The sequence below is a fragment of the Brassica napus genome, chromosome A7, assembly GCF_020379485.1.
Source record: "Brassica napus cultivar Da-Ae chromosome A7, Da-Ae, whole genome shotgun sequence".
Classification (NCBI taxonomy): Eukaryota; Viridiplantae; Streptophyta; class Magnoliopsida; order Brassicales; family Brassicaceae; genus Brassica; species Brassica napus.
The window spans coordinates 10831386-10849299 of NC_063440.1; the positions used below are offsets into that span (position 1 = coordinate 10831386).

General features: G+C 32.0%; 2 protein-coding genes across 2 annotated transcripts; both read left to right on the forward strand.

Annotated features, from left to right (window-relative positions):
* The first annotated feature begins 4873 nt into the window (after positions 1 to 4873).
* Positions 4874 to 6553, forward strand: LOC106358056 (non-classical arabinogalactan protein 31). Its single transcript, XM_013797794.3, has 2 exons — positions 4874 to 5598; positions 6031 to 6553. The coding sequence occupies exons 1-2, from the start codon at positions 4950 to 4952 to the stop codon at positions 6339 to 6341; spliced, it is 960 nt and encodes a 319-aa protein (XP_013653248.2). The 5' UTR covers positions 4874 to 4949; the 3' UTR covers positions 6342 to 6553.
* A 5888-nt stretch (positions 6554 to 12441) lies between these two features.
* On the forward strand, positions 12442 to 13507 carry LOC106358055 (VQ motif-containing protein 4). Its single transcript, XM_013797793.3, has one exon. It carries the CDS (start codon positions 12563 to 12565, stop codon positions 13295 to 13297), a length of 735 nt encoding a protein of 244 aa, XP_013653247.1. The 5' UTR covers positions 12442 to 12562; the 3' UTR covers positions 13298 to 13507.
* The last annotated feature ends 4407 nt before the right edge of the window (positions 13508 to 17914 follow it).

Genomic DNA, 17914 nt, shown 5'->3' on the forward strand with positions numbered 1-17914 from the left:
TGGCCATTCCTCTGGTTCCGAAACCATCTTCACCAACAGAGAACAATCCGTTGCAAACGTAACCTGAAATTGGCGTAAGTTTCTCATGCATTCCATTGCCCATAATAGTGCTTCTATCTCCGCATGTAGAGGAGATAAACAAGCCCGAACATTCCTTGCTCCCAACAGCCCATCAAAACCTTCTAAAGTACTCAGCCAACCTTGCCCAGAGAAGACCTCATTCTCCTTCCAAGAACCATCTGTAAAACACCATCTCCCCGGAATTGCAGGAAGAGTCATAATCTCAACTTGGGGTACTGTCCTGGTTTCGTTCATTGCATGTGCATCAGCCCAAAGTCTTGACTCTGTTTCTGCTAAGTTAAGCGTGTTTCTAGGGTCCATATCCAGATTACTAAAAACTTTATTATTTCTTCCTTTCCAAATATACCAAAGTATCCATGCAAATTGATGATCCTCCATTTGTGGAGAGACTCTCCAAAAGAGATGATCCATGTTTGTAAAGAGGGAGCTCGTTGGGAACATAGTTGGATTTGTTGGTATCTTGGAGAGAGCCCAAACTTGAAGTGCAGGAGGACATTCAAAAAACACATGGTTGATCGATTCTTCATCCGCTCCACAACGTGCACAACATATATCTCCATGTATTCCTCTCGCTTTCAGATTCTTCTTGACTGCTATACAACATGTAACCAATTGCCATAGAAAATGTTTTAACTTTGGAGGGCACCGTATTTTCCAGCAGAAAGCCTTCAGAATATCCACTGTGGGTCCATACAGTAAAGGTGGTCTTTCCCTGTCTGGATAAATCCGTTCGATCTGATATCCTGATTTAACCGTATACTTCCCATTGTTTGTGAAATGCCATCCATCCCTGTCAACCATCTGGGTTTTACTCAGCGGTATACTTTCTATAATTTTCACATCCTGGGGATCCATCAATGCCCTGAGTGTATGCGAATTCCATGTTCGCGAAGTAGAGTCAATAAGAGAATCCACTGTGAGGTCTGGGTCGAAAATGTGGTGATTTTTATTTGCTGGTCTCGGGCGAGTGGTTGGGAGCCATGGATCATTCCATACAGATATAGATGATCCTGATTCCACCCTTTTGATTAGCCATGGATTAGCCATGGTTGGGAGCCATGGATCATTCCATACAGATATAGGTAAACTTTAATTTTTCACTAAATATGTTTGTGTGTTAAATCTAAATAAATTTATAAATTTAATTTAATGTGATTTTTTTCTTATTATTTTAGCTTTAAATTTTATTTTTGTGATTTATCTTTCTCTGTGGAAAAGTGAGATATAATTTTTGTTCTCATCAGCATAAACAGTCTCGATTAAGACTCTGCTAACCAAACAAGAGATTTTATGTCATTAAAGACTAAATAGGGTGGTAGACTACGAACACCACGTGCAAGAGTGTTTGCCCTTGTTTTTTGAGTCCGGGGATGTGGAGAATCTCAACTGATGTGAAGCTGTCCTTCGGTCGTTGGATTCCTTTCAGGTATGTTGTAAACGCATGACATTCTTATGGTTCTGAAACCATCTTAACCAACTGAGAACAATATTTTGCAAACGTGACATGAAATTACCTGATATATATTATGTTGCTATATATGTAAGATATACATTTTTAAATACAAAATTTTTAAAATTTAATATATTTATTTTTAAAACAAAATAAAAATATAAAGTATTATTTTGTTATTATTTTAGTTTTAAAATTTCTAGTTTTAGTATAAATTTTGTTATTATTTTAGTTTTAAAATTTCTTATTTTCAACTAATATAAAGTATAATTCTGGTTTTGTGTGTTAGATTCCAAAATATATATTAAACCTTTTGTAATTCTTTTTTTTTTAATTAAATTTTCAATTTTTTCTCGAGTAGACTTCACAGAAGAAGTCTATTAAACTAGTAATTAACCGCACACTTATTTTTAAAAAAAATTTTTACCGGAAATTAAAAGATTTCTTATTCTTGGTCAAATTTCGCTAAAAAGTTTTATTTACAGCTTAGGATTAAGAGACTTCTTCAAGAATTCTGCAAAGGTATAATGGACTAGTAAACTGGCTTTAGAAGTCTACTCACAACAGATTTCTCTAAAGTTCTCCATGAAAATTAAAATTTTTATAAAAAATCTGTTCAATTGTAAACTTATTCTCGCTTTTGTGGAGGCTTTTGAAGAAGTCTACTTTTTTTTTGTTACAAAGAAAAGTTAAAGACGTCTACAAAAGTCTTTTATGAATAATTCACAAAATAGTATATTTCAAAGCTAACATATGCATTGACGAAAAAACAGATCTGATTTTTTTTTTTAATTTCATACCTAGATCCATTGAGAGTGCGCATTTAGCTTCTTTAAGCTCTTAGTACTTCTGAATGAAGGATATACATTCATTATGGACCAAATATTATCAAATTTGAGTAGTTTTAATAAAAAATGTAATCTTGAAATTCAAAATTTTGAGTTTTAAGGACAAAATGATATGCAAATAAAATATTTATATATGTAAGAATTGAGATAAGAAGATGTATAAATTGTTTTTTGTACATTTAGAGATTTTTTCGGTTATTATAGTCAAAAAAAAAATATAGATTAAATATATAATGTTTAAAACAAAATAATTTTTATTTGGTGTGATTCACATTTATTTTATTTTTTTAACAAAATAAATTAAACCACATCTTTTAATATATCTATAATTTTAATATCTAAACTTTGTATTTTGTTCCATCTTTTTATTAAGGTGTGTATTTTTTAGATCAAGTTCTTATATTTAGCAATAACCAAACTATCTTTAAGTAACTTAGATTTGAAATCAAACATTTCTTATAATTGTAGATTGAAACGATGCTAAATAGCATTCAGAGCAATATTAGCCAATAAACAGTATCAAATTTAGACTTCAGAAACAGTGAATACGATGGATCATTTGGTTTAAAGAAATTTCCTACTTGTTTTGCATTTCCAAACCGGATAATAATCAGAGAAATTGAATATGAACTATTAAGATCATAAACAAAATAGTTGGCATCATTATAATTTGTTATTTTTTGTCATCAACTTAAATAGACTCGATTAAAACTCTTCTAACCAAGAAATAGACTTAGTTTCAGTTTCTAATTTGTTAATATCCATTTACTAGTTATCCCAAATATCACAACATATATATATATATATATAAAGGTAAATCTTAAATAATAATTGTTTGAGAACCTTAAATAATAATTATTACGTGTTCTTCGAATGAAATGAAGTACTTTTCTTGTGGAAAAAAAAATAATTATTAAAATTATTCATTTATCAATTATCCAAAATAGCACGACAAATAAATATATACTTCATAGAGTCGGTACAATATTATTGTTATATAGTATTAAAATAGATACTAATTAACTAATGACTCAGCTAAAAATTTCCTATATATTTTTAAAAAAACATTACAACATTTGAAGCAGCCACGTATCATCACCACAATAATTTTTGAAATTCTTAAAGAAATAGATTGGACCATCTAAATATATAATAAATTTTTATTAAACTAATCATAAATTAATTATTAATGTTCTTCATGATTTCCTTAAATAAAAATTACAGAATTCCTTAATGTGGTTAATATATATATGATAATTAATGATTTCAAGAATAAAGATTTGATTAAAAAATTATTTTATCCTTTATCGTTTTTTTATTTTAACTTATTAAAATAAATTAAACAACCACGTTAGCTTTGTAGTTTAAATTTAAATTTTTCCGTACATGTTATATTTTTAATTTTTAAAGACGACTATAAATTATTAAAACTATTAAAAGTCTCACATTAAAAAATTTGTGATCCATGGTTTAAAATTTATGTTATGACAAGATACAAATGATTACAAAATCATATAAGTAAGAAGTCTCATTTAACAAATATTAAGTTGATATATTAATATCGTTTAAATTAAACTATGTACTACCATATAAAGATACAAAAATATTTTAATTTTAAAACTTGCTTTGAACAATTTTTGTTTTGATAAAGCTTTGAACAAATATTAACAAATTAATATTTAAATTTTAATATTTGCATGCATTGTACTTTTTGAAAAAAATTATAAATTACTAAATTATTAAACATTTCACAATGAAAATTTTGTTATTCGTGATTCAAAGTTTTTGGTATAAAAGATACAAATGATCAAAAAAACAATATGAATATAATATATTATTAAATAGATATCTTTTTTTGTCGACATTATTTAATAGATATCAATATTAAAAATGTACTCTATATATGTTAATATAATTTAAAATTAATTATATACCATATAAAACAGAAAAAATGTTTATTTGGTTTAATAAAATTTATTTATATGTTCACACCACTTTAATTATATACATAATAGTTACTAAATTTTTAATTATTTAATTTAGTTTTATTAATGCATTATAAATAAAATAATATATAATACATTAAAATAATTTTTATATAATGTTTATTCTGCGAAAGGGATGGGTCTTAATCTAGTTACTAAAAATAGGATAAATAATAAAATAACCTAAAATTATGGATTAGACAAAAGTAAGCAAAATCAATTTTCAAATAATATTATAGATAGATACAATAAAGTTCTATTTAAAGATTATAAAAGTTGTTTATCAAGTGATAAAATCCGCTTGTTCATTTGGTAAATGGATTGTAAAACAATTATTTTTTAGGCGGTTTGTAACCTTGTCTCAATCCTAAACTATAAGAGAGGGAAGTTTTTTGATTAAAATTAAAAAAAAAGGGAGGGAAGCTTTTCTACTTACTATTCGTAACACTAACAGAAAAAAAACTTAATGACTTTCATTTATTATTTACGAAAAAGGACTTATTTCGTGACACCTAGCCTTGTCCTATAAATACACCCATACGATGCTATCATCTCATATCACTAACCAAAAAACAAAACTAAAACATGGGGTTCTTGGGTAAGAGTGTATTGGTGAGTCTCATTGCACTTTGGTGCTTCACTTCCTCTGCCTTCACTGAAGAAGTGAACCATGTGACTCAAACACCTTCTTCTGCTCCTGCTCCGGCTCCTTACCACCACGGCCACCACCACCCACACCCTCCCCATCCCCACCATCCTCACCCGCACCCTCCGGCAAAAGCCCCTGTTAAGCCACCGGTTTCTCCACCAGCTAAACCTCCGGTTAAGCCTCCAGTTTACCCTCCAGCCAAAGCCCCAGTCAAGCCCCCAACTAAGCCCCCTGTTAAACCACCAGTTTCTCCACCAGCCAAACCTCCGGTTAAGCCCCCGGTTTACCCTCCGACCAAAGCCCCGGTTAAGCCCCCAGTTAAACCTCCAGTTAAGCCACCAGTTTCACCACCAGCCAAGCCTCCGGTTAAGCCCCCTGTTTACCCTCCGACCAAAGCCCCTACTAAGCCCCCAACTAAACCCCCGGTTAAGCCTCCTGTCTCTCCTCCAGCCAAGCCACCGGTGAAGCCACCGGTTTACCCGCCGAAGTTTAACAGGAGCCTAGTCGCCGTTCAGGGTACGGTCTTCTGCAAAAGCTGCAAATACGCTTCTTACGACTCGCTCACTGGCGCCAAACCAGTTGAAGGTTAGAATCTTTTTAGTATTTTGTTCATATTTCATACGCAAATACCTCATTGATATACTAGTTCTGAACCGACCTAACTTGCTGCTGCTCTGCATAAGCATTTATTCAATAGTTTACACGTATATTTGTACAACAATACGTATTTACAAGCTCTCAGAAATACGTATATACTTGATACCTATCATTACGCAAACTTCGAAAAATAATTCAAACCTCAAAACGTTTAAGTGGACCATAGCTACGAGACTACATGTTTCGAGAAAGAGGTAAAAAATAAATAAAGTGACTATACTATATACACTCTTGCACTCTTCAGTCACTGTTTTACAGTCTGTCCCATAAATTTTACGAACCCAAGAAAAATAATAAAAAAGCACTAAACTGTTTCCATTAGTCCAAAACAAAATCTAACGGATATTATTATTTCTTTAGGTGCAAAGGTGAGACTAGTTTGTAAGAGCAAGAAGAACATAGTCGCAGAGACCGAGACAGACAAGAACGGATACTTCTTGTTGTTGGCTCCGAAGACGGTGACCAACTTCGGTTTCAGAGGATGTCGTGCGTATCTTGTGAAATCAAAGGACTACAAATGCAATAAAGTCTCCAAGCTCTTCGGTGGAGATGTCGGCGCCGTACTCAAGCCGGTGAAAACGCCGGGAAAATCTTCGGTGGTCATTAACAAACTCACCTACGGTGTCTTTAACGTCGGTCCTTTTGCGTTCGACCCAGTATGCCCCAAATGAAGATGATTGAGATGCTCTGGTTACTTTCTTGAATACGTTAAGTTCAAAAGAGTGAATTGGGAGAGAGCGAGTTATGTGTTTCCGCGTTGCAAGTGTTATCTTAGCTAGATTTAAGTTAAATGTTTGTGTTTTATGAATGTGGTCTTTTTAATGAATGTGTCCTTAAGTGACGTTTAAAGTTTCGTTTGAATAAAAATAGCCATATTCAAGAAGATCATCGGTTTTATCTACTGTAGAGAAGATCACTGTAATGGGATGATATCATTTAATGGTACATTGAATGCGTAAAGGAAATGAAAGGCATTTGTGTTTCGAAGCCTGTATAAATGGACGCATGATACTTATTACATTTACAAATATAGATGGCATCCATCTCACCAAAATTGTCAGTATTAAAATAATGAAAATTTTGAAAAGGAGAAAAAGAAACCTCTCAGTCTCATAACATATTTAAATTATATTAATATTATATACAATAAATAAAATTTTGCCAATAAGAAGATGCTTTAACTATGGAAATATACCATGGGAAATATATCATTGCAATTTGAACAAAAAAAAAATATCATTGCAAAGAACGAGTAGCTTTTTTTTGGTAGGAGCAAAGAACGAGTAGCTTGTACTAGTATTTTTGAATTTCTATTTTCCTAATACTTGATCAAATTAAAATGTTTTATAGTTACGCTGCAGACAAAAACAGATGATTACAAAGAATGGTAATAATGACGAAAGGAAGGGAGAATCATCGAATAGGGTTTTCTACTTTCTAGTGGGTTCTTGGATTCGGAGAAAAATCAGCTGTGAAATTGTCGGCCACGTGTCTGACATAATTTCCCATCACATCTCAAAGTTCAAAAAAGACAAGTTAATTTCAAGATAACAAACAAAAAAAAAAATTTAAGTCGATCGCTCGTTGAAATTGAAAGTGATTGACAAGAAGAAAGGGTCTATGGGCCAGTGGCGCGACGATCTAGTGATGCACTTTCACAGTGACCAATAATTTTCAGTATGTTTTCTTGTGCCTTTTTAAATTGATGGACGAAAGATTATACTACCATATTACCATGTTTTTGTTTGAGAGTTTTTTCATAGGCCTCTATCTTAGATGATCTTTAGGGCCTTTACCCTTTTATAACAAGGTCTCAAATGTCTATTTTATTGCTCGTCATTTGAAAAAATTGCCAACAAACGAAGTAAACATCCAGTATTTAGATTTTTATACTCTAATCAAACTGAAAATTTTCAGACATAAACTATATTGAACCACAGTAGTTCAGTTTGTTGGAAACCGATCAAAATGTTCAAGGAGCTCAAGTAAAATAAATGTTTTCAGGAAGAGAGTAAGCTTGGGAAGCTTATAAGGTTTTGAAAGGGTTTCTACTTTAGCTCATAGCATGAAGCCTGCTCAACATGTGGTTCTCTTAAAGAAGCTAACCGGGTTATTAGACGTTGGTTTAGGGCTTTAGATTCCGGTTCAACGGAATTATTTTGTTGTTTCTTAGAAGGAATTTTATGGTGGTGGTGAACAGACTCCCTGCACCAGTATCATGATTGAGAATTGAGATTTGTATGACAGCTGCTTATGTCCTAATTCATCTATGTTAGTATCAAATTTCTAAAAGAAAATAAAAATTAGGTGATTGTTTTTGTCTTTCGGTACGTGGGATACACGGCCCAACTTTGTCGGATATATTTCTTAACTCACACTGAGCTTGACTGGTAAGAAGTATATAATAAAATTAATTTATATCGGCTTTAAGATTATTAGCCCAATGAATTTGAGCCCAAGCCTTTTGGACTGTATATGAAAGCGTATACGGTATACCTACAAAATCACAGCCCTAACTTGTATTTTACTTCGTCAACCCAATAAACCCAATGATTAGATTTTATTTTTAACTCAAAAATTCATTTCATTCGGATACAAAGTGAAATACATAAGCCGGCGGAACATAAATAAATTTCTAGAAACAATAGCCTAAAAAAAAAAAGACATGATACTAACCTAAACAACCGATAAATTTTAAAACAGTAGATAAGTAATATATAGAGACAATGAAACTATAGCTGAGACTGATGATCAAATAATTACTAATCATCTCTCCATAGAACACGGTAACACTAAAGCTGGACTAAGGAGCAAAACTCTTGAGCGATCTAAACCCTGAAGGGAACATCACCAAGCCAAACTAGAACATCAACATCATAAACAATCGTGAGGTCAAATCTACATCAACTCCAGCAGCTACTATCCATCTGAAACTTGCATGACCAAAATCCCTCACTAAAACTAAAGTACAAGGACCAAAAAACTTGAAACGCCACTTGAAAATATGTTATAAAGACCACACCAGCTCTTACACGCGGACACTCGCAAGACGACCAAATGACCTACAGAACAAAGACGGTCCACCTCCTCGCAAGAGAAGAACTGAAAAACAAGTCAACTACTTCGTCTAAAAACCATATCCCATATCCACAGAGGACCAAGAAAAGATCTAGTAGATACCTCCACATCAAACACAAATCACAAAGACGAATCCAAATAACGAGCTTAGGTTGAGATGAAGAGACCATGACAGCAAGAACCGAACATAAGCAGCAGTCCCACGACTTCAAGCTACTACACCCTTGTCACAAAATACCTTCACCCACGTTAACGACACCAAGAGAAGGGAACAAATCCCACCGTCAATCAAATAGATCCGGATCTCCGGGTTCAACAGAGGGAAGAAACAGTCAGATCTAAAACCATGCACCTTGCCGGTATCTGAGATACTTCAAATATACTGTTCAAACCATCAAGAGTATAAACCCAAGCAAAAATCGCATACACAAAGACAGAACAGACAAGAAGGAAAGGAGGAGAGACCGACTCTGATGCTGATGGAGCCATCGAAGCCGGTCTCTGCAGTACGTCAGATACTTGCTCGCGATGGCTAGGGTTTCTAAAACTTAGACTAGCCTTTCTTCTTTGTTTGTGTTTTCTTAAACCCAATGATTAAATTAGTTCTTTTCTTTTTGTTGATTAGATTTTGTTTTGTCAACATTCATTTTATTTCATTACTAGGTGTTTTGCCCGCACATGCGGGCCTAATTTTTTGTGAACATTTATTAGTTTATGTTTTATTAATTCAAAACCCAAAATGATAAATTTTTATTGATATTTTTTAAAAAATTAAATAAAACATCAAATTATTTATATATAACAAATTTTTTTATTTATACAAATGTTTTTTTTATTAATATTTAATTATAAATAATTTCATATCTTAATTTTCAATTTTTATAATAGAAAAATATTATTTCAAGATAACAATACAATATATAAGATAACAACACAATATAATAAGAATGATCTTATTATAATATATACAGAAATTATCTTTTTATATGATAATTTTTTATTTATATTTTTTTAAAATTAAATAAAACATCAAATTATTTATATATGACAAATATTTTTATTTATACAAATGCTTTTTATTAATATTTAATTATAAATAATTTCATATCTTAATTTTCAATTTTTATAATAGAAAAATATTATTTCAAGATAACAATACAATATATAAGATAACAACACAATATAATAAGAATTATCTTATTATAATATATACATAAATTATCTTTTTATTTTTAAATATATTTTTAGATTTTGGATAATTCTTAGCTTTAATCACTTATATTATTAAAAAATCAAATTCGTTTTTATTTTTTATTAATTTATATAGATTTTGTTTTGTCAACATTCATTTTATTTCATTATAGCCTTTAAGGCTTAGAAATACAAGTGGAAAGTCAAACCCATTACACAAATTAATTAAACCCACATAAAACCCAAACATAAAGATAGATATATGCATTGAACAACATGTGTCCCTACGTGGTCTTCGACGTGTCCTTAAATGGGGAAGGGTTTGGATCCTTGCCGGAACAAGGACTTGGATCCTTGCCGGAACAAAGACCGACTAGACATCGCCGGAACAAAGGCCACTTAAACTCTAGAGATTTGTTAAGAGACAATCATAGAGCTAGAGATCCATCCCTAATTTAATTCCACTTACGTGCTTTTTTTTTCCCTAAAATGTCTATGTCTTCATCGAAAGTTTCATTCTTTTCGCCAGATGTGTAACCGCAAAAAAAATTGAAATGATTCGTTATTAGTCTTTGTTGAAAACACTTGCATATAACAAGCTTCTACTCTTTTTAAACTGAAACAAATCGTTAAGAAAAACTTGGAAAACTCAATCTTCATCTTGTAAGAACACTTTGCTTAGATAATATAATAGCAAAGGTTGATATCATTGGAGGATAACCTACGAGAAGAAGAACTCCAAAGAAAACAGTCAGGATAAATCAATTTTTGTGAGGGAAGAAGCTCGGCCAAATGCGATCATCAAGATCATAATTTTATTTATCCAATCAATCCAAGAAAATAAATAAGAAACTGAAGATTTGCTCAGAAATTGATTGAAATACCACATCAAAAATTGCCTAAGCAAAGAGACAATCGCCTAACGCGAAGACAAGATCGATCTAAGATCGAAATATAAACATCAAAAAACAAAATTATCTTTATCTCCTTCTGCTTTTAAAAACTGATTTTCAAAATGTTTTACTCATATTAAAAAAATACAATTAAATTTATAATCTATTGTATTATATATGTTTTAATAATTATTAAACAATAATATTTAATAAATTCAAATATTCCATTTAATATTTTTAAAATATATAATTTATCTATATCGATATATAAAGTGACCAAAATTTTAAAAATTAATATTTGTAAAACAAAAAAATGTCTAGTAAATATACTTTTTGGAAACTATACTTCCTAATTCATGTAGATATATAATTTAATTTTTTGTTGGCCCTCTTTTTATGCTTCTTCTCTCTTCTAAAATCTAAAAGTTTCATCGCCCTCATTGGTCAGCTCTGGTGGCTTAGACAACATAGGAGCAGATCCTTTCGTTCTATGCTTGTAATTAGTTTTTGTAATTTTTCCTTCTTCATCTTTTCTCTGCATCATACTGATTTAAAGTTTTTTGTTTTTTTTTCAGAGCTGGGTTTATCAATCGATTTACTTTCAGATGGTGTCGATCTTGTCTAGTCAGCTGCAGGGTTTATGTTTTATCTATCTTGCACATCTGTTGCTTGGTCTATGATTCAGAGTAGTTGTGCCATGCCAGTACTTGGTTAATTCTAGGCCTGTTCTTTACTTGTCTCTACTTCAATAACGGTGATAGCGTTGTCTTAGTATTGGCGTGGTAGTGTGTTGTGAGCAGAAAAAGTCTAACATCATGTAGAAGAAATTGGTTTCCTGACATTTCTCCATCTCCAGTTTGGAAGGAGCCATGCTCTCAGTCTTTTAATAAGTGATCCTCCCAATTTATTTTCATCCTCTCTTGTTTCTAGTCCTCAGTTCTTGGCATCGTTCCCTCTCTTTTGTGCTCTCAATGCATGATTGCCAGCTGATCAAAGATTTGTGATTTCTTTCTATTATCTTCATCAAGTAGTGTTTATGGCTTTTATTTGAAGATCTTTAGCTATCGTTTTAGTTTTTGGTTTAGTCCTAGTCTCTTTTGTTTGGGAGTACGTTTTCCTTTTTTGGGCTATGTTTCCAGAGATTTCACTGTGTTCATGTACGTGGCTTTTGTATCTTTGTTTTTCTCCTGTTATCAATTAAATTGAGATGACCAAAGCAAAACCTAATTTAAACTTAAGATAATAAAGATCACTTCGAGTATTTACTATATTGACCAAAAGGTCCCATTAATGTCTTAATCTTCTAAAATATCATTGGTTATTTGAGTTCAACATTTTCCACTCAGGAAATTAAATGTTCTTTAGGAAATTACATACCTTCGTTGTTAGAGAGTTTAGTCACTACCTGTAACATTTATTGGGCGAGACTGAAACCATAGGCAATGATGATGAGCCACACAACGAGTGTAGAAAGTAATTGGCTCTCTACCAACAAAACAAGAAAATAGCTACCACGAGAAAAGTTTTTCGTCAATACTTTGACTTCTTTTTCCATCTGACGACGGCGAGTGTGATTTACCCTCCAGTTGAGCGCGTGACAATTTGAAGAGAGTAGAACATAAAAAAGACTAATAAAGAGTCAATAGAGCCCACGGAAACATTTTCTCTTACCGAACCAAAACACAATCCTCTCTCTCTCTTCTCTAATCTTCCTCTCTATCATCTCTTCAATGGAGAGATACAAAGATGCTTCAATGAATCTGATTCCATCTCCTCGATGCCACAACAACAACAACAGCTGCAGTATGAGCAGCAGCACTGAGAGCAACAACAAACCACCCACAACTCCGACCCGACAGGTAACCACTAGATCCGAATCCGGAAACCCATACCCAACCACTTTCGTCCAAGCCGACACTTCTTCCTTCAAACAAGTCGTCCAGATGCTAACCGGATCCTCCGACAGACCCAAACAACACAACACCTCCTCTCTCAAGCCCAACCCGACCCATCAACCCGACCCGAGATCCTCTCCTTCCCAATTCTCAATCCCTCCAATCAAAGCCGTAAACAAGAAACAGTCTTCCTCCTCCTCCTCAGGGTTCCGTCTCTACGAGCGCCGTAACTCGATGAAGAATCTCAAAATCAACCCGCTAAACCCGGTTTTCAACCCGGTTAACTCAGCCTTCTCGCCCCGGAAACCCGAGATCCTCTCTCCAAGCATCCTCGATTTCCCGTCTCTCGTTTTGAGCCCCGTCACTCCTCTTATACCCGACCCGTTTAATCGATCCGGGTCATCGAGTCAGAGCCCCGACGAGGCCGAGGAGAAGGCTATGAAAGAGAGAGGCTTTTATTTGCATCCGTCTCCGGCGACAACTCCGATGGACTCAGAGCCTCGTCTTCTTCCTCTGTTTCCGGTGACTTCTCCTCGGGTCTCAGGTTCTTCCACAGATTCTAGTTCTTGAATCAATGAAACCAACTCTAATTTTTTTTCTAAAAAGAATATCATTTCCTTTGTGATTTTTAAATTATATATTATAATGGGAATTGAAATGAATCCTGATGAGACTTGTGTTATATATGAGAGATGATTGTAATGCTCAGATGAGATGTTTGCCGAAGCCAACTGCGATTTGAAATTGTATTAATCTCTATAAAGGTGTTTATTGGTTTCATTGCTCATATTTGACTAGTTTCAGATCATTTTTGTTTAGTTTAGTCTCCATAATTACAAATTTACAGTTACTGAAAAATAACGATTAAGAGATTTGAATGAGTAGAATATGAAAACTAGATTAGTTGTGGAATTTGTTTCTGTTCTAAAGATTCTAGTGATTTTTTGTTCACTGTCAATCCTGAAGTTCTACTGAGTTAATGGGGTGTAAGTTTTAATTTATGGAATGAAGTAGTAGTTTGATATAAAAAAATAGGATACACAACTTGTTGCATTCTCCCAAAATTTGTTTTTAGTACACAAGTGAAGAAGAGATTGGTCTGATAGAGAAACCAGATTGGTCCAGCTTTCTTTTGCTAAAGGATTTGATGATGAAATAACCATAGTAACAATGGAAAAGGAGTTTAAAAAAATAAAATAAAAGTTTAATTTTTAAATTTTTTTCTCCCTTCTTTACGCCTTAGAAAAAGTGAAAACAAATTGAAAAAGCAAAGTGTTCAGAAAAAAAAATGAAAAACGAATAAAAGAGTAAATTGGATAGAAAGAGTGGGGCTTAGCTGTCTAAAAAAGAGGATATTAAATTAGGGAGTAAGGAATCTTTTGACTATCTTTTTTCTTCTCCTTTGTTTTCTTTTATTTCATTTTCATAATGTGATTGGGTTTTGTGATATGTAAGACCCCATTTTACCTATATTGTCAGCCTAATGATAACAATTATAGATGTTTCCAACCGTCTTATACGATAATTACTGGCTTCTGTATATAGTCTGTTTACAGTTTGAAACACTAAAGTACAAATTACTTTTGGTCATTGTTTGGAGATAATATCTTGGGTCAAAAAGTCATAGTTAAAAGTCATTTTCAAATATAATTGAAAGTGGACTAAGGCATATGGATCGAGAGGTAATGGGCATATTTGCAAAATGCCCCATCTAATTATTTTAACTGATATTTTAATTCTGCCTTGAATATTTCTTGGTCAAAGGTTTTGGTTTAGAAAAGAAGAAAAAGAATAAGGCTTGTTAGAAACTTTCAAATTTAGGTGTTTTAATTGGTAGCACAAAAGGGACGTGGTCTACCGTAGCAATTAATTAGTTAATAGTTTCATTAAATGGTCTTTAGACCAAATTAAATTAAACTTGACTCGATCTCTTAGCATGTGGTGGACCGTATCTATCTCTTTCCTTTGAAAATTCTCATGTGAAGAGAGTTGATGATGAGGGCCCTACTTCCACTATTAGTGGTGCCACTGAGAGCGATTGCGGTTGACCCATTTACAAATTTTCTTTCCTTTATAAGAAATAAAAGTATTTCTCTTTTTTTTTTCACGTCGCACTATATTTTAATAAAAAACAATTTTGTTCGATATTCTATTGTTAATCTTACTCAGTAGAATCTTTTTTTGTTAACTCTCACTAGAATCTAATCCTTTTTTGTGCGATGATATATCAAGATTTAGATGCCAAGTGTTTCTTTTTTTATATGTAGAAATAATAATTCGAATTGGTAGATTCTAAACAACAACAGAAGGAGAGGAAACACCTTGTACACTGTGTAAAATCTAATTTACTAGTTATCAAAAAGTTAATCATTTTGTGGGTTTGAAATAAAGCAAAGCAATAAAAGTCAAAAAGTAATGGAGATGTGGTGCGAATAGCAATAATGTTTCAAAGTTAGGTTCTCTTTTTTTTTTAATTGATTTAATGACTTTGGAAAAAGACCATACAGTGCTGAATGAAGTAGTAGTGCAGGTGGGTTTTGACGTCTTGTAACCATGAATGAACCTACACATTTCCTCAGACAAACAAACAGAAAATACAGCAAGAAAATTAGCCAGAACACAGGATGGGCCTAATATCAGACATTGTCAAGGGCTCTCTATAAGTTTGTTTATATGCAACTAATTAAATTTATGCAATTCAAAAACCAATTCGTATGGGTAAAAAGTTATAAACGCGGTAAGTGCGGTTAGTTCTGGATCTTTTAAAGATGCTTTCATTTTTGTAAGCCTTGCGTTTTTCAATTCAAAGTTAATGGCTGATAAAAATAGTTGGAGTGCTTTATCCTCCCTCATTTTCAATAATATTTTAACCCTACGTTCTTTGAAATACCATGTAAGTGAATAATAAGTACTAATGCTATCCAAAATAAAGTTTTGAAGTTTTGATTGGGTTTGATATGAATATGATTTAAGATATTACATTAAACCTCATTAATATTTGAAGGTGCAGATTTGTTTGGGCTTTAACTTGGGTTTTCTTCTATCCCAAATCAACTTTCATTTGAGATCCCAATTAAACCCCAACATTTTTTTCATTTGATTGTCACGTTACTGTGACAAAAATTCCTGTTCTGATATGAAATTATAGAAGCAATTAATTCTGTGAAAGTTCTAGATTTTCATAACTACTTTCATGATTTCGGTTAAATGATTGAAAGTTTTACATCAATAATATGTAAACAGATGTGACTACTCCTGTTGATTTTAGGTTGGAAAGCTTATGAAAAATCTGGATTTAACAATTTTAAAATTTCATGTGGATTGATCCAAAAATCTTACTCTCGATTAGGAAATTTAGGCATAAACCCCTGTATTATTATCCAGGTCTGAAAACACGATGTGCAAGCGATTACACAGCAATGAAATGCTCGGCGGTGAACAACCGTGGTGATTTCACTATACTCGACTAACAAATTAATTTCATTAAAATAATTCATTTTTTTTTTTGAATGATTGCAATCGAATATTATATATCTGATCTAAATATTTGATGAAAAAACAATAAGAAAAGGCAAAAATATAGTTGTTGATGAAGAAACTCGGATGACAGCCAAGGAAAAATTGCAGGAAACTTAAAAGTTGTCTAAATAACGATTTAATTACGATTATCATTAATGAAAACACTTCTCCGTAGGCGAACACAAGACATACTGACTAATACTAGGTAAATACCAGTCTACGCCGCATAAGATATTTATATAATTTTATATAAAATTTATATTTACTTAGATAAATAATTTTTACAATTTCTTGATAATATTAAAATATTTGTTTTAAAATATGTGATTAGTAAATATTAATAGACTTTGGTTTTGATTTTAAACTTTGAGAGAATTTTAAAGATTCTGATGAGCAACTTTTGTCTCCTTCTAATTTCATAGTATTTCTAAAAAATTTAGAAGTTTTGTTTGTAAGTATAGTTTTGTTTTTGTTTACTATGAAGTTTGCTCAAATTTATTTCTATGTTAATACTATATTTGTGTGCTGGTAGAAATACATTGTAAAAATCAGTTCTTCACATAACTTTTTATTTTATTTAATTAATTTAAATAGAAGTAAAATTCTTATTAGTTAGATATCAAAAAAAGTTTAAATTTCTATTAATTATTTTGTTTATATAATACTGATGTAGCCTTGAATACAAGTCATATTTCTTCTATGTATTCGTTGCTATTTTCCGTAAGTTCATTTTGTGGAGTATCCTTCCAAATTAACACCCTTTTTTTTAATCTTCAAGCTGTATTTGATGAGGAAAGTTTATTTGGTTTCTAGTTGTTCAATGCTGATACTATTTCTCTGCAATGTTTGGTGCTAAATGAGTTTTTCCCCTTTAATTGTGTGTTTTTTTGTTGTTAGTGAGATACCATTTTATCTATCCAATATGTTATTTGATTCCGATGCAAGTCTGTGCTATTTCATAACTGATAGTTTTGTGCTAATGTTTCCTGAGTAATGTTTATTTTTAAGAAATTGAAAGAAAATTATATTGTTATGTAGATCAGTGTGTTTGGACTGTTGTGGACATTTAACCTTCTACACAAAATTAAACTATTTTGCTGTCTAAGCATAGAAAGAAAACAACTTTTCATCAATTGAGCGGGACACATGTTATAGTGCACGACCCTTTGTGAAAATTGTCCATCTATTCTCGCACACTTTCTTGTAATTTGCAAGACAAAACTGAATCAAATTTTCTTCAGAAAAAAATACACTGTTTTAACGGGGACTTCTGTTCTGCTAGGACTTAAATCAGATTTCAGAGATACTAGGGGGGGGGGGGGGGGGGTGTCTGCGCTACGAGCGGGATTGTTGATAATTATTTTTTCATGAAAAAATGTTTGTATTTTATTTTTATGTGTGTAATGTTAAAGCCATTTGTATTAAAGGTGGTATAGTACACTAGTAACTGTTACAATTAGGAATTCACTAAATTGGTTTTAAAAAGTCAAAAAATCATATCTAAATAATATTATTTTTAAAATATGTTAAATGTTAAATCATATGTAAATATGTTAAATGTTAAATCATATGCAAATCGAAGAATGGATCGTTAATAATATAATATGATATATCAATATGGTCTTTTTAGTATTTTTTTTGTCCAAAACCTAGCAATTATTGGTTACA